General features: G+C 41.7%; 1 protein-coding gene across 7 annotated transcripts in view; it reads left to right on the forward strand.

Moving 5' to 3' along the window:
* ppargc1a (peroxisome proliferator-activated receptor gamma, coactivator 1 alpha) overlaps positions 1 to 12,818 on the forward strand; it is a 49,332-nt gene extending 36,514 nt beyond the window's left edge. For 6 of the 7 annotated variants that reach the window (XM_084713010.1, XM_084713011.1, XM_084713014.1 and 3 more), the window contains 5 exons: positions 1,525 to 1,617; positions 2,761 to 2,881; positions 5,096 to 5,217; positions 6,108 to 6,259; positions 10,659 to 12,818. In XM_084713010.1, the coding sequence (XP_084569136.1) occupies positions 1,525 to 1,617; positions 2,761 to 2,881; positions 5,096 to 5,217; positions 6,108 to 6,259; positions 10,659 to 10,762 (592 nt within the window). In that variant the 3' untranslated portion in view covers positions 10,763 to 12,818. The remainder of the gene's footprint in view (positions 1 to 1,524; positions 1,618 to 2,760; positions 2,882 to 5,095; positions 5,218 to 6,107; positions 6,260 to 10,658) is intronic. The other variant, XM_084713013.1, reaches the window with a different exon arrangement.
* Positions 12,819 to 17,857: the final 5,039 nt, after the last annotated feature.

Raw genomic sequence — 17,857 nt, forward strand, 5'->3', positions numbered from 1 at the left:
CATCTACTATGACTAATACACTGACTATCATATACAGCCCCACATCAGATAATCCAAACGATCTCTTTAAACCGGGTGGCACTTGAATTTCTCTGAACTGACAAAGAGGAAAAAAGATTGGTTGAATGGTGCGATCTCCCTAGAACAACACACACCGAACAAAAAAGAAAAACCCAGGACATGAAACGTGCCAGAGGCACCGGACTTAACAGAACAGTACGAGTTTTAATCTCTAGGCAGGGAGTTTTATTTGAGTGTCTTCCTCACACTCACCGCCCCCCCTCCTCACCCGCTCCCTCGCATGCTCCTGTTTTTCTGTTTGATGCCGGGGCTATTGTTTTAAGCGGCAGCTGTTGTTTTTACTGAGTGGCAAACCCTCCTCTTTTACATCCCCAGAGATGAAAGCCAAATCCAGGCTGTGGGAATGTAGTCTCAAAACCCCTCTCAAAAGAGACTCGTATCATCATAGCTCTGTGTGAGAACTACATTTCCCATGCTTCCCTTTGATCAGAGCCGAGGGGTTTTTCTGTTGGTGGAAGAACAGAGGCAAACGGTAGTTACTGAGAAGGATGTGAGGAAATTCAGTTTGTCAGTAGTAGTTCATTGAGTGGCTCACAGTGTAGGACTCCGCTGCGGTGACTCAGTTTGTTTGCTTGATTACTTAAAGGTCAGTTTACTCCACAGAGCCAATAGAATCACTCTATTCTGTTTGGGCCCTTGTTCTTTGCTCTACACCAACTGGCTCACAAATTATACAGTAATAGTCTCAAGGCATTCGATCAGAATCTGACACTGACAAGCTTTCTGAAAACACCGGCTGGGGATTGGAGTTTTGGAAGCAGTGGAACAAGAAGCTTGTTATATTTTCATGCAAGGAAAGATAAATAGAATTTCAGCAGAATAATTCTCAAAATCCCCCCTCTGTGTTTCAAGTTTCGCAGCGTAAGATCCTCGATCTTTCCAAACTGCCATTCCTTTGCTTCTCTGAGCTTCCCAAACTTCTCCCCCTCCATAATTCAGGTCTCCCTTCTTCAGCAACACCTCAATAATTTAGCATCAGAAGCTTAAGGTGTGCAGGGGTACAAGCTTCTACAGTCAGGCCACCAGGGCATACAGTATTGACCATTTCCTCATACAACATAGATAGCAGGTGCATGTATATGCTAGCTCAGGTGTGTACAAGAGTTCTGCAGGAAATTATGCGCTTTCTGAGGCCATGGGTAAGTTTAGGACAGGGCGAAGGGAATACAGAATTATTTTATCTGGAATTAACCCAGTTTCTAACATCAAAATGGGTCCTGTGAATATCAAAGTTAATTTGGTTCCCAAAGCAGAGAACAAATTAACCAGGGTGTCACAAATTAACCAGAGTGCAGTGCAGGAGACAACAGCATGTCGTATGATTTTTTTTTTTTTTACAGGCAGTTTCTCACCCGGGTGTCAGTAGCCAACAGTGCACCTGGGGTGGAATAGCCAACGTCAAAACGATATTTTATATGTAACATTTTCTGTTTTTCCCCACAGGTCTCGTCACAACACAGATTCAAGCACTTTTCGTTCCAGGACTCACAAGAGCCCCAACCCTCAGTCTCGATCTCCTCTCAGCCGCAGGCCAAGGTGATTATTATTAATGAATTATTTAACCTGCAGTTTTACATGTCATTAACCTTTGTTTAGTCCTACACTTCAGGTTAGGACAAATTTTTATTCTTAGCAACTGCCAGGCAAAATACAAAAGACCTTATTATGACCCCACATGTTGTTTCTACCAACTATGGTTTTAAAAAAAATAGTCCTTGCAACAATACGTTGTTTTTTTCTGTACTTTTGTGCACAATGTTTCTTTTCCAATTGTAAAAACTAATAAAGTGGAGAAGATTTTGTTTAAATTCCTAACTCTACAGGTAAGACATAGGAAATGTACATGTCTGGCCCCTTGGCCCTTAACTTTTTTCAAACCTGGCCCTTCTAAAAAAAAGTAATTGAATAGGCCTGCTCTAGACAAATGCAAAGTAACTTTTCCCTGTCACCACTCAGAAATAGTTTGACTTCTCTCTGATTCCCTTGTCACATCAGGCATGACGCTTTCTCGCTGTCTGTCCCATCCACACGGGGGCCCCGTGACAAACATTCAGGGCAAATATGTTTAATTGATCATGTTTTATTGGACTAGTGACAAAAGAATCCCACATCATGCTGATGCACACTCATACTTCACTCATGAGTTGAAGCTCCCAGCTGTATAATGACGCTTATTCAACTTAGTGCCTGTGTAGTTTTCCATGAGCCACTGCAGAGGGGACCATTTCATATGCAGAGAAGTACTGACACAGTGCAGAAACAGGGAGAGAGAGAGAGACTGACACCGTCTCAGCGCTCCGAGCTGATTTGGCACCCACGGGCCTAATGACACCCGACAAGCCCAAGAGTCGCTCATCAGTCGAAAACTTAACGGACACGTCTTTTGCTAGTCCGGGGTGGGGGAGAAAGTTGCACTTTCCTTCTTGATGAAGCCCTAACTAAGCAGAAAGTAATGACATGTGAAGTTGTGCTGACAGTTGCAGCTGCCTGGCTCCCCGACCGCGCCGCTCGCCGGCACTCCCGCGGGCCTATCCTGCGGGCTCCGTAATCATAGCGATGGTGAAGAGACGTCTTATTAACATGTCTATTTCCTTTCCCTTGCAACCCCCTTCCCGATCAGGAGTGGTGAGAATACGGGCAATTGTTCGTCACACGTCACACGTATCCTTTCCTCCGCAGGTATGACAGCTACGAGGAGTACCAGCACGAGAGGCTGAAGAGGGAGGAGTACCGGCGGGACTACGAGAAGCGGGAGTTCGAAAGGGCCGAGCAGAGGGAGAGGCAAAGGCAAAAAGCAATAGTGAGTCGACTCCGCTATCTTCTTGTCTTCTGTGCTCGACTTTATGTCTCTCCTGCCGACGCTGATAAAAGACCACATGCAATCACTGCTGTGGCACATGTACAAACTCCTGCGAGCGCACAGAAACCTCCCACAGACACACACACTCACACATTAGTGAGGATGAGACAGCCTCCAGCCCAGTGCCATGTGCCACAGTGTCTCCCCACTGAAAGAATACATACAAAGTGAGTTCCTGAATGATTCAGGCGACAGGCCCTTCCTCTTCATCTCCGGGTTGTGTATTTTTAACGTCTGTGTCGTCTGGAAACACTGTCGCCTCTTATTAATCACACCACGGGGGTAAAATGCTAAAAAACTAGGAGAGCAAGACGGGGAAAAGGACAGAAAAAAAGAAAAACGGTCACTGATTCTCTTGAGGTCTTTTCCTTTTTCTGTATCTATTTCAAAAATTCAGCCCAATGCAGTGAATATCACATTTCTTCCCCATATCTCTGTTCTCCACGTCTCAGTGTGAAATTACTCAGGTTTCCAGCGGGGTAACGCTACTACCACCCGTTGATAAAGCGCACATTAAACGATGCAGCAATGCAAACCTGGCTTGGCATGCATACATTTGCAGAGATGGAAAGACAAACAATTACAAGCGGTGCAGCTCGAGCTGTCAAACAAGGTTTGGGAGGCCAGGGATGTGTCTGTCTGTCTGTCTGTCTCACTCTGTTTTTGCCTCATTCTCTCACTCACTCACACACCCACACACGCACAGGCAGCCCTCAGGGTGCCATCAAGAAAAGTCCGCCTATTTATCAGTTGTCAGCAACTAAACCCCTAATTCAGCAAATACTTTTTTGTCTCAAACAGTATGTAAGCATTAAAGAGAGAGGAAACAGCATAAAAACAGTCATCTGCAGTCAATTTGTATTTTTCTCTTAGAGAGAAGGGTTTCAGAAGGGTTCTTCCTGAAGGGCTGAGTGGTAGGCTGGTGGAACCCCCTGGGTAGGTTCTCTTGGAATATAAAAGGGTATTTGATAGAATCTAAAGGATGGGTTCTAGATTTGAAAGGGTTCTTGGTAGAATGCCCTGGATGGGTTCTCCTTAGCATCCTTAGAAGGTAAAATGTTATGGATAGAACCCCCAGAGAGGATTCTGGGTGGAACCATTACACCATTTTCAGTGAAACATCTCATAGGCCGTCTTGGTTGCACTTGGAACCTTTATAAAACATCCCGCTAGGAATCAAAAGGGTTCTCCTACGTGGACAAGCTGGAAAAACCCTATATGGTTCTAGTTTGCATCTTTATTTCTGACAGTGTGCTTTATTTAAGACCAACAGAGCAAAGGTGAACCTTGAGTTTAGCGCCAGACAGCTGATTTACATACGTGTTACTACGACCCTCCAGACAGCATTCAGCATTTCAACAGGCCTCAGTGGACTCGCCCCAGTAATGGCAACTAAATGAATGAATAAATAAATAATACTAGTGATACACTATAGCCCCAGGCTTGTGCTGTATTATATGATTAGCAGATGCAATTAAATTACTCAAAAGCTGTAATTGCAGCCTGGTGCAGTTTGTTCCTAAATTATTCCACTATGACCCCCACGTCCTCTGAGGTTCAAGGAAATCCATGTTTTTTGCCCTGTGGCTCACTGCTGCTGCTTTTAATTCTCCCTCTCCCTCTTGGAAATGAATATCCGTATAATATTAACAGACCTCTCATTTAGCAGCCGTGCCTAGTTTGCTGTGCATTGCTGTGTATTGTGCAGTTGGAAGGAAAGAAGCAGGCTTTTTTTTTCTTTTTTTTTCTGACATACGGCTGAGTCACCCCTCAGCTTTATTTTTAGACGCCGCAAAAAGAAGAAGCAGCCCCAAACTTAAGACATGGCATCATTTGATAAAAATCACTCTGCCTCTGGTTGATGAGTTGCAGAGAGAAAAAGGAATTGTAGTGCCAAGGCAGACTGAGGGCGCTCTATCTGCGACTCTATCAGATAACAGGAGGCAAGCTGAACCAATCACAGAGGAACACAACAGACAGACAGACGGAGAAGAGGGACAAAAAAACCAGGGGCCTAAAGTCAGCCGCCGTATCCACAGGAGTGATCAAGACCAATTCATTAGGGCTTGGTGAAGAAAGAGAAGGGGAAAAGGAAAAAACAGACTCCCCCTTTTAATCTCCTTCCTCCTCTCTGTCTTTCCCCTTAACGAGCAGGAGGAGAGACGGGTGGTGTACGTGGGGCGACTGAGGTCCGACTGCACCCGGACAGAGTTGAAGCGCCGCTTTGAAGTCTTTGGCGAAATTGAAGAATGTGCAGTGAACTTGAGGGACGATGGGTAAGGCCCCGGGACTTTCTGTGTGTGTGTGTGTGTGTGTGCAGCTATACGGTAGACTGGTGTTCATGTAGTGGGACAGAAGACTGCTGTTGAACTTAAAGGGATAGTTCAGAGCATTTGAAGTGGGTCTGTATGAGGCACTTATCCATTGTCAGTATTATCTACAGTAGATGGCGGTCTACACGCCCCCCAGTTTGGAGTACGCTATATTTAGAGTATTTTTACCACTTTATCTTGCCATCAGACAGCCTGTCCCAATGGAAAACACTCTCTTTTGCTCAACCAACGAAGTCAGTAATTTTACTTCTCAGAACACAAGAGCTGCTGGTCTGCTGCTGCCTCATTTTGTCAGATAGTTTGTGTCATTATGCAACTTCTGTGTTGTAAAAGGTTTGTCAAATTAACAGATCAAGGCAGTGGAAGACTAGGAAGGCCTGTGCCCTGCGAGGTATAATCACAGATTTCACTTATGTTGTTTGGCTAGTTTGGGCAGAGTGATATTGCCCATCAAAAAAGGCTGTCCGACACCAAAGCAAAGTGGTGAAAATGTTCTAAATTTCAGCTTCCTACACTGGTACTCCTGCCGCTTCTTCAAAATGAGAGTGTAGTTAAATACCTCATGCAACCCCACTTAAAAAAAACCTGAACTTTCCCTTTAACGCAAGGCTTGCAAGGCAAGTGTTGAAGGTCTAAGACAAAGACAGAGCTTTTGCAGTCTCAGAGCGTCTCTTGATCCATCTAGTTCTCGGCCTATGGAGCCCCAAAGATACACTTTTATTGATTCTCTTTTGCATATAAATAGCGTGATCGTCATCTAAGACAAGGCCCCCTGTTCAGTTATTATTGCCCCACAGCACCACACTGACGTATCATTTTCTATTCTTGACCAGGGACAATTTTGGCTTCATCACGTACCGCTACACTTGTGACGCCTTTGCCGCCCTTGAGAACGGACACACCTTACGCAGGTCAAACGAGCCTCAGTTCGAGCTGTGCTTTGGCGGGCAAAAGCAGTTCTGCAAATCACATTACACAGACTTGGGTAAGTGCAGCTTTGTTGTTCTCTCCCATCAGCCCCCTGCAGTCATGCAGTATATTTGTGTAGCTGGGAGGACTGTCAGTGAAAAGGGGGGGAAAAAAAAGGGAGAAAATCAGACAGTGAAAAAGGGGCTTGAGTGATGCTTCCAGATCAAAAGAGAGCCATCTCTCTGCTTGTAACAATTCCTCCAGCGTTGAATGCGTCCACCAGGCATTCATGGCTCAAAAGGGCAAAAAGAGTTCAGAGGTCAACATGCGAGCACGCCGAGAATAAAGCTCCATCTCCTCCCTGATACTAGCTGTAGTGCACTCTTAGAAATAACAATGCTAACCAGAACCGTGAAGGGTTCTACAGCTTACTCAACATAAGGAGTTACACCTAGAACAATCTGTGAAAGGCTTCATCCAGACCACACTAAGAGAGAACCCTTTAATGGTGCAATGGTTCCACCCAAATCCCTCTCTGTGGGGTTCTATCCAGCATGTTTCCACTTTCTAAGGTTGCTAACACCCACCCAGGGGGTTCTACCCTTTGGATGAAAAGGGCTCTTAATAGTCTTACAAAGAACTTTTGATGAACCCCTTCAAGCAACACCATTTTGGAGCCCTTATTTCTAAGAGTGTATCTCAAGGAAAACAAGGCACACTCCATTACTCATGTGGACATGGGACGCTTGTTTCTACTTTGTCGAAATGAAACGCGACACATTAGGCAGAAAGGTAGCACTTAAAAGCATGTGTGCAGCCGCGTACGAGATGAGTTTTTCCTCTGCCGTTGGATATACTGTATACGTGCGTGGGCGTGGGAATCACTTTTAAAAGCGTGGAGAGGAGGAGGGAGGAGCGGAGATGAAACGAGACGCGGTGGAAGAAAGACAAGAAAAGAGATGAGGTGAGGAAGAGGAAGGTGGGAGCAAGGTTAAGTCCCAGCAACCCCTCCTCCCTCCAGAGTGAGGATCCATCTGTTGCCAGCTGTTGCGGCGCTGAAAGGAGGCAGAGCCTCGGATGTGGCACTCAGGGGCAAGTCATTTACATAGAGGGAGGGGCCACAGTGGGAGCGTACCTGCCTGTGCCTACTTATGCATATCCACTTGCCTTTGTTGACACTCAGAATGCACTATAGCAGAACTCATCTAACACGAGTGATTCCTCAGAGTAAACGTACACATATGTAGCCGACGTAAGTACATGGCTTCTACATTGATCAGATACATAAATCTCACACAGGAATCTGCACTCACATGGATGCAGCTGAGGGTTGGATGACGCATTTGATAAATAATGCAAGATATCAATGAAGCCGAGGCTTTTTCCTCTGGCATGATGCCCCATTTTTGACATGTGAAGGAAAAAAAAGGAGGGATGCACAATATTGGATTTTTGCAGACTTGCCGATATTTTTCAACTCATTTCTTGTAGTGAAAGTAACATATTATTATGCATACTTTTATCATGATGGCCCACTAGCAGATGCAGACAAAAAAATAATGCTTTTCAGAATAAAATGCAGCACTTTTCAGAATAAAATACTGTACTTAAAATTAAATACCATACTTTTTAAAACATACACATTCACCGGGCAAACTGTTTTTTTTCTCTTTGTTCTTCACAAATTCATCCTAATGATTGGGATGACAGCTCCTAAGATGGGAAACTAAATTCGTCGTGTTGAAGTAACGCAATATGGCTCTTCCTCGCATCATCGACGCCAAGCAGTCATTGCAAATACCAACTGTGCCACCAATTTGAGGCACTTCAAAAAAGCTCCACATCACAGACATATTTGCTTAGTGTGCACAAATTTAAAGCATCATCTTATCAGGCTGTCATAAACCCCCACTGATACTGGATTTTTTGTGTCAGTGCTGATTAGTGAGTAAAAAATATTTATACAGAATACAAGTAAGTTTTTAAACCTTTAACAGATACAAAATCCCAAAGTGCTTTGCATAGAAAAAAATGCCCTTAAAAACATATTAAAAATAGTAAAGACAAAAAAAAGTTTCCATCTTTTTATAATTAAAGTAAAATTTTAATATTTACAAGAGAAGCACAAAAAGAGCAAAATATATGTATTTATTCAACTTGAATTTTAAAAAAAAGGACCACATATACACAGAATGCTGCTTATAAATCTAACAAATAAAAACAATCTGCATTATGTTCTAAGTTTTTATACAGGAACATAAAGGACAACTTATATGCTAATAAGGATATAGACAGATACAGCTATAATATATATATTTTTTTTACATCATTATTCTCATTTTCATTGAAATTTGCAGGCAGATGTATCTAATGTGTTGTCTTAAATAACTGTTCAGCCTTACCATTATGTTTAGTGTCGCACATCCACAAAAGATCCTCTCCTCCATTTGATGATGACATATCAGATAGTTATTGACTGTTGCATCTGCAGCCAGTTTTCCTCTGACATTTATTTACCAGTAAAAATGTGAGGTCAGGAATGTATAATGCGCCGCCACAAGAGGGTCAGCGGGTCGCTGCAGAGAAAGAGAGCACTTTACTCAATAAATGAAGCGGTTTACTATACATTTTCAAAGCACATGCTTGAAGCCATCAGCTTTTAAAGAGAGGACATGATGAGAAATTGACACACAGAGAAACAGTTGCTAATCCCAAAGCCTTGAGGACAGACATTATGCCGAGATTGACTAATCAGTCTAGTGGAATGGAAAGGCCTTCATTTGACCGCCTCTTTGTCAGGAACAGGCTATTTTGGTCGTCCCCGTACTGATAGCCCAGGATGAAGAGATTGAGAGGAAGGGAGACTCTTATAATAGTGTGGTATCCAAACCGCTCCCCGTCTTCTTAATCTTGCAGCCACTCGCTTCTCTCTCTTTTTTTTTTTTTTTTTTTGTTTTCAGAGACACTGTCCATTAGTTTTAAGTAGAGCACCGGGGTATTTTTCATCCCTCAAGGTGCGCAGTGTGACACAATCCAGCCCTCGGCCATTGCATTAGATCACGACTGGCGTCTTCCAGCTGCCATGGTCATACCCATTTCTCAAAGCTCTCGCAATGTGCTGCTGGGCCCTTTGGGGGCCCCATTTGTGAAGCTGTCTGTTGGCAGAGATAAGATACTCTTTATGTATTATCAGGTTGATCAGGAAAAATGGGACATGTGAGAGATGGACGGACAGAAGAATATGCTGCTTTCACATGTGCTGCCTGCGTTGAAAAATAGAGCACCTTTTTTCCATCTTCGCCGTTCGAATTCTTTAGGTTGTTATGTAAACATGCAGTTATGGATTGAGACATTTTCCAGCTATTTATTGTGGCCAGACAAGAAGCCATCTAGCATGTAACCCATAAAACGTTAAAGGGATAGTTCTGATTATTTGATGCGGGTCTTTATGAGGTACTTACTACCGTGGATGAAATCGTCATGCGCCCAGACAGGAGAAGCAGAGAGGGGTACCAGCATGGAAGCTAAGCAATGTACTGCTGTGGACAGAGGCAGCAACAAAAGGTATTTTAGCCACTTAAAAAAAAATCAATATCATTTTAAGTGTACCCTATATTTAGAATATTTTCACCACTTTATCTTGCCTTCAGAAGGTCTTTTCTGACAAGTAATCGCTGTTCTATGAGTCGAACATCGCTCTCTCCAAACCAACCAAACTTCATAGGCAAAATCTGTAATTTTACCTTGCAAAACACAGGGTTTCCTGATCTACAGCTGCCTCCACATGTCAGCAGGTTTGTGTTACTGTGTGACTTCTGCATTCTAAAAGGTTAGTTTTTATTCACGGAAGTCACATAGTTGCACAAACAAATTAACAGATAGAGGCACCAGTAGACCAACAACTCCCATATTCTGAGGTAAAATTACCGTTTTCACCTATGGAGTTTGGCTGGTTTGGACAGAGTGATATTTGGCTTAATAACAGCTGTTGCCTGTCAGAGAAGGTCTTTTTTATTAGGACCATTTTTAAGTGGCTAAAATACTTTTTGTTGCTGATCCTGCAGACAACAGTTAATTGCTTTGCTTCCATGTTGGTGGCTCTTTTTGCTTCTCCAAACTGGTAACATGTCGACTGCCATTTACCGTAGGTAACACACTGACCATCTATATCACTTTAAGTCTGGGCTGTAAGTTTTTATGTTACTCATGATTTTGTGGAAATTTGGCAACACTACACTGTAGCCAAAACCAGGGAACAAATAATTTTCTTCTTCAGGAAGACGCAGATCAGAAAACCCTCAAGCTCAGCAGCATAACGAACAGATTCACACACGACCGAGCAATAACGTTACAAAGGAGCAATATTCTGTGAACGTCCTCTCAGAAGACAAAAGAGAATCTCTTGTTTTATGTGCATTTTCAAAGGGACCCTTCTCTCCCCGACACTGACCGCAGTCCTTTCTCGCCTCTTTCAGACTCCCACTCGGACGACTTTGATCCAGCCTCCACAAAAAGCAAGTATGACTCCATGGATTTTGACAGCTTGCTGAAGGAGGCCCAGCGCAGCCTGAGAAGGTAACCAGTTCAGTGGCTTCACCTGCTGTCTGTCACAAAGAGGGACTTCTGATACCTCACTGTTGTTTCTCGCTCCTTTGACGACGAGACTACCAGAAGTTTTACACTCTATGTCATATATAGAGTATATAAGAATAAGTCTAGAGACCTATATCAATATAAATGAATATATCAAAAATAAAGTTTACATGAACATAGCTGCTGAAGAGCTGGGAAGAGACAATGCATTCTGGGAAAGCCAGTGAACCCTCAAGAACCTGGTGCACAGGTTTGGTGCACTCTTACTGCTGTACAACCATCGGTGAAAGAAGAAAAGAAAAACTTTCATGATTTTTTTGTTTTTGTTTTCTCTCCAAGCACTACAATACCCATGATTCTTTGGGAGTGAAAACATGCAGCTTGTTCAGCCAGATTTTTTTTTTCTTTTTGCTGTTGATTTTCTTTCTTTCTTTTTCTTCTTTTTTAAAAAATCTGGTGTTTGGATCTAGTGTTACATTACAAACAAGAGTATAGGGAATTGTATCTTGGAGGTTAAATTCTCAAGGTAACATTGTTGTCTACATTTTAAGGAGAAATGTAGCCGTGTATTTACAAATACTATAAAAAGGAATATTTTTATTTTCTGTACATATCGGATAAAGTTCTTTATTTGTTACAGCTATGCACTGTAAAATGCAGCCTTTTTTAAAAATGAGGAGAAAATTTCTTAATTCAGAATGTCGATCTGTAGTAATTACAATACTGTAAAACATATTGTACACCTACATGATGTTTAGAAGACATGCTATGATTGTAAAAAAAAAAAAGAAAAAAAGATGTGTCCGACTGCTCATTTTGAGGGAGCATGTGAACAAACGTCCTTTTTTAAGTTATTTTGTTGGGGAAAAAAAAAAAAACAGTCAACCATGTATAGTTTTATCTGTTTATAAAGTTTCTCAATCAGTGTTTTTGCTTATACAACCAGTGTAAAATGCATTTTTAACGTGTTTTTCATGATTGTAAAAAAAAAAGGTACCCCATTTTTTATTAATTATTTCTGAAGCAATCAGTATATATATAGTATATATATAAAACTCGGTTTGATTTTGTTGCTTTGTATGGTTCTCGTTTTGATTACCTTCAGTGAAAGAGAGCATTCAAATCTTTTCAATCAGTACAAACGCATATTTATCTATTTATTTTAATATTTTGAATCAAGAATATTTATGGGCTCCATTTCACGTGGCGTACCTCATGAAATTTATTTACTTGTTTGTGTTGTCCTTTTCTGATTTGTGTTATTTAACTTGCAATCACTAGACAGGGTGTACAATAAATGCTTTTCGGTGGGGGATTATATTACCTTCTATGCCTTTCCAAAACAATCAAAAACATTCAGCTAATCACTCCAGCGGTCGGCCCCCCCTCATCGTTTTTTTAGTGATTTCCGTCTCAGTCAGATCGCTTTTTTCTTTTTCTTTTTTTTTTCTCTCTCTCTCTCTCTCTTTTCTGGTTTTCCACACAGAACATGAAGCAATAAAATGATTTTTGCAGGAATTTCGTTGTGCCACTGTAAACACTTGTTGTCATCGCTCCACTCACGCTTCTTGATTATGTGAATGCCAAACAAAAGTTTACAATTTTCCTTTTCCTGAATTTTTTAAAGATCTTGTATTTGATGTACAATATATATATATATATATAAATATATATATATACAATGATGATACTACTAATATTATTCACAATAATTACAAGATGATTAATATTAATAACAATGATAATAATATAAATGAAAGAAAAAACTATATAAAAAGCAATAAATTATTTTTCAGAGTTGTATTTTAGCTCCTATTGTTGTGTGATTTTTGGACTTGACCCATTACCCAGTCGCTCGTATAGCTAGGACGACTCCATTCCACTGTCTTGGCATTTCATCACCACCTCCTCGCTCTTCCCTTTAAAGATGTAATTGAGTCTAATGTGATTGTAATGCACGCATTACCTTGTGACATCTGTGCAAACGTGACTCTTCTTAACTCCACCCCGTGTGTGCGCGTGCGTGTGTAAAAAAATAAAAATAAATTTTAAAAAAACATGTCGAGGTGTTTGTTGTGTAGTGCATGGCTATTCTGGGATGACAGTCGGTAAAAGTATATACCACTTTGGATATCTGCCTCTCAGCTGTCTTAAAACTGGCAGATTTTAAATGACATTCTATAAGCCTAGAGAAAAACTACTCAACAATGTATCGCATGCCGCACCGCTTCCCATCACCGCCGCCCTCCCATCCCACCACTCACAGTCCAGATATCACAGCCGCCGTCGTCGACATGACATAAAAGGTAACCTTGCGGTTTCTGGTTCAATTAATATCCCGTTTCGAGCGCGAGCCAAGTAATGAGAGAACCAGCCTCCATCACAGGAAGGAGAAATCTTTTTTTGTGTGTGTGAAAGCTTTGCTGATCACAGGCTCCCTTTCATGGAGTTTGACTGTGGAGACAAGAAACGGCTAATTTTTATGATGCAAAGAGGCAAAAATTGGTTGAAGAAAAAAAAAAAGAAAAGCCCTTTACCTGTGTTTTAACATAGTTTTACTTTTTTTTGCTGTCTGTATAGCGTTTGGGTAATGGTGTCGTGTCCCATTTGATAGATGTGGCTTTAATCATTGTAATAAAAGAAAAAAAATGCTTTGTAAATTGCCTAGAGTAGCAATATATTATAACACCTTATGGTTCAAATTTCAACTGTGGCGGACTTTTTAATAATGTGACCTACTGAGGACACTGCTTAAACGTTTGTTGGGTAATCATGTTTCTTTTGGAAGGACAATATGTGTACGAGCAAATGTATGTATGTGTGATTTTAGGCGTGTGTGTGTGTGTGTCTATGGAGGTGTAAGTGTGCGTATGCCTGTGTGTGTGTGTGTAGGGGGAGGGGAGGGGGTTTCGCTGTGGGTTGTTACCTGTTTGTGTCCTATCCACGTTGCCTTCTGCCAAGTCCTTACCAATGCCTTTGTGGTTCTACCTATTGTACGACTTTCTTGTGAATTTCATTTTTTATGTGCAATTCTCATCAGCCTCACCATGCCAATAAAGGGAAATGTGTTTGAAAAAAAGAAAAAGAACCTTTCTTTCTTTTACTGGCTTCCCTGTTATCTCCCTTTTTTCCCTGTGATGAATGTCCCTTCATCAAGCTCTGTTGTAGCACTTTCAGTCAGTGCCGTGGAACGATTCTGATTTCTGCTCTGTCTGATTACTATCAAGGAGACATCCTTTAAGTTTTTTTTTAGGAAGGCAGATTTAAAGGAGCAATATGAAACAATTACGCATCCAAAAAGTATGAGCCATAGACAATATATTAAACAGGTTGAATCCCTATTTAATGTACAGTTGCCCCCTCCTCGCCAGACTCCAGGAAGCTCAGGCAGGCTGCAGGAGGGCAAGACGAGTGCAACACTGGAAATTGACAATAACAGCTGATGACGATTCCTACACTCTTGGAAATAAAGGTTCCAAATAGGGTTCTCCCTGAAGGGCTAATGTTCTCCTCAGAATTATTTGCTTCAGAGGAGCCATTTTTTTTTTAAGAAAAGGTTTGTCAAGGGCTCCTTATAAGACAAAGGGTTCCATTAAGAATCCTTTTCATCCAAAGAACCCTTTTTGGAAGAAAGAGTTCTTCACCGTAATATAAAAAAGATCTCGGTAGGTGGTGAGTTCTTGATATAAGCCTTGGAATCTGAAAGTTTTAGATAGCTGGTTCTCGGCGGAACCATTGTACAATAGAAGGGTTCTCCGTAAAACCTCTCATAGGGGATCCTGGGTGAAACCTTTCACAGATGGTTCTAGGTATAACCCTTTGTGTTGAGCTCTAGGTGGAACCCTCTGAAAGAGTTTCAATGGAACCTTAATAAAAGGTTATACCAGGAACCAAGGGGCTAACTAGAACCTTTTATTAGCCCTTTTACTTCGAAGAGTGTAAACTGTAAGTCAATCAGTTGTTTATAATTGTCAGTTGTCTGTTAATGTGAAGGTAAGCCTTACTGAATGTCACTGAATTTAATCGTCATAACCATCTACTCCTTCTAAGAGATTTTTTAATGATTTCCTATAACTCATAAACTAATTTGGTGCATATTAATTAATGCATTAATTTGAACTCTAATAAACATGAAATGGGCAAACAGTAACAGAAGTTACAGGCCAGAATAGACATTTGAAAGCAGGACAGAGCAGCTGTGGTGTTGTCAGAGTAGCCAGTTTTTCAGCCTAGCATGTTTCCTTAATCTCTGATGACACATCGTGGTCATTTTATGATTTATTACAGTAAATACTTTACAGATTTATCCTTTAAAAGTCATGAAAACAATGCACGCTGTAAATGTGGATTCAGAATAAATTCATCATCCCCTCCTCTCCCTTGCGCTTATATATCAAAGTGTCAAATGAAAGCTGACTGACGCGGGAGGAAATGACACAAGCCCATCCTCAGCACATCTGTCTCTCTCTGAAGTTTCTCCCCTAATAAAGAAACTCGGCTTAATTCAGAGCAACTTCCCTCTTTGATATTCATATCACCTGGGAGAGAACACTGTAGTCTTTGTCTGTGTCCACAACTTGACTCCACACCATGAGTCTGCAAGTTAATTAAAAAGTTGGGGGGAACAATTTCATTAACACGATGGAGAGCTATAGTGAGTTGATGGTGTGCTTGATATTCAATGGGGCTTCATTATGATTAAAACAACCCCCACCTTCTTTTTTTTTTTGCTTTAACACACATCTTAGCCTGGGAGCCGGGATCACACCGGGAGCTTCCACCATGTCCGTTTTTTTTCTGCCGGTGCAAAGAGAAATATGGGAAGAATGTGCATTAAACTTTAAGGTTGGGGGTCTGATTGTGTTTTTTATTAAGGCCGCTGTTTAGCCCGGGAGAAGAGAGCGGCTGGCTTTCATTTCGGCTTGGCTGCCGCATTACAGCAGGAGGTCTCCTTCTGCTTGCCCTTTCCACAGAATGAAACTGTCCCCGGAAATCTCTCCGCTCCCTGTCGGCTTTTTCTCTCCCACCTCTCCATCACGATAGGATGGCTTTTTTTTTTTTTTTTTATCTGTTATGTGTCTTTTTTATTATTAACCAGTAGATAAGCAGCTATCTCTACTCCAGTTGGAAGTAAGTGGTAGCCTTGGAGATAATGGGGTTTGATGGGGCTGGGCTCTCTGTGGGACAAACACTGAGATGTTTCCGCTGAGTTGTGTAGCTCTGTATTTTATTTGGCATCTAGCTGCGGCTGCTGTGTTGGATGCTGTTGAAATCCTGAAAATGGCACTCGCTTTTCAGCCTTTGTTTCCAGCTATGTGACAAGAATGTGTAAATGGTTCGTATGTTGTGGCCAAAGCGGCAGAGAAGCAACTTGAAAATGAGAACCCCTCCCGCACAATTTTGGCAGCCCTTTTATGAGGATATCATCATCCTTCGACTGCCTGCCTCAGTGTCGTGTAAGCAGGTTAGGGTGTGGAAAAGGCAGTCTTCGATAATAAGATTAGACTACCTGAGACTAGTTAATTAAAGCCTGTGGGGTGGAACATGAGCAATCCTACCGGTAATTTACCATCAAGAACTCTCCTTTTTTAATTCCCAGCCTTGCACAAGATGCATCAAGAGTACAAATTTCCCTTCTTGTATCAATACAGAACAACTGACATTGAAGCAACAACATTTATCTTGATTCTATCACAATAATTAAAGTTAGGTGACACTGATTATCTCTGACTACAAGGCTGGCAGAGAGAATAAAAACAAGATTATAGCGTGCCAAAGACATAGGATTAGAGAGCTGTTGGCGATGACAAAATAACATCAAAGAAGCGATGCCAGGATGGGATGCTGTGTCGCTGAGTTCTTGCCTCCAGTGTCCCTTCAAGGTTTCTCTTTGCTCGATCCCCAAAACTCCTCTTCGCTTTCTGTCTCTCTCCTGCCCTCTTTCCCTCCGTCCCCCTTGTAGCCTTTTATTTTTAGAGAATTTCATATAAGCTGAGTGTGTAATGCTAATCCGTTGCCAGGCAGAAGTCGGTGCTTCTGGAGTGCTCAAGTGAAGCAAAACCAGCAAGACTTTGCCAGAACTGGAGGAAGAAGCAAAACCTTGCAACATGGTAAACGGATTGAATTTAAAACCTCATCCCTGCTCGCCAAATACTGACATTTTGTCACACCCTTTCGGAGTCTCATATAGTCGCACTTTATGAAGTGCACCGGGCCATCGGTTCACTTAATATTAACCCATTGAAGGCACTCTGAAGGCTCATATAGGCTCTCTTTATGCACAAAAACAGATAATATGTTTTTGATGTTACCTTCTCTGTCCACATACTTCCATGCATTACATTTTATAAAAAACCTTTCTTTTCTACCAACCATTCAAAGTGCTTTATAACTTCATGTTCCCTCTTCATACGTACATTCATACAATTGAATTTTTGGGTTCAGTATCTTACCCAAGGACACATCGACATGCAGACTGGAGGAGCTGGAGACCAACCCTCCAATCAGTGGACGACCTGCTCTACATCTTGAGCCACAGAGAATTTCATATAAGCTATTACACATCGCAGTTTAGGGTTCATTATTTCGCCCAAGGACATTTTTGACCGTAGGAGCCGGGGATTGACCTGCTGATGTTCCGTTCAGTGGACAACCTGCACAAGTTATAGAGAATTTTATGCATTCATATAAGCTGAGTGTGTAATACTAATCTGTTGCAAGGCAGAACTCGGCACTCCTCAAGTTATGCAAGTCTTCAAGTTATGCAAAACCATCGAGACTCTCTCAGAACTGGAGGAAGATGCAAACTCTTGAAACATCATGATATCATGGCTGCCTTAGCTGCAGGGAAGAGGCTGTTACTCCAATCAAATTACATGTACAAACTGGGGATGACTGGTTAAGTCAGTTCTCTTGCAGTGGTCTCATAATGCATTAGCTCTCATTTGGTCATAAGGAAAATAAATATTTCCTGCAGCAATTTCTGGACCTATCATCTTGAATGAAACTGTGCATTTGGTCCCCGCCGTCTCTGAAAGTGCTCTATGATGAATCGGAACAGAATGAACCACTAGATGTTGCC

Source organism: Lutjanus erythropterus, chromosome 23 (genome assembly GCF_056507025.1).
Source record: "Lutjanus erythropterus isolate fLutEry1 chromosome 23, fLutEry1.hap2, whole genome shotgun sequence".
Classification (NCBI taxonomy): domain Eukaryota; kingdom Metazoa; phylum Chordata; class Actinopteri; order Lutjaniformes; family Lutjanidae; genus Lutjanus; species Lutjanus erythropterus.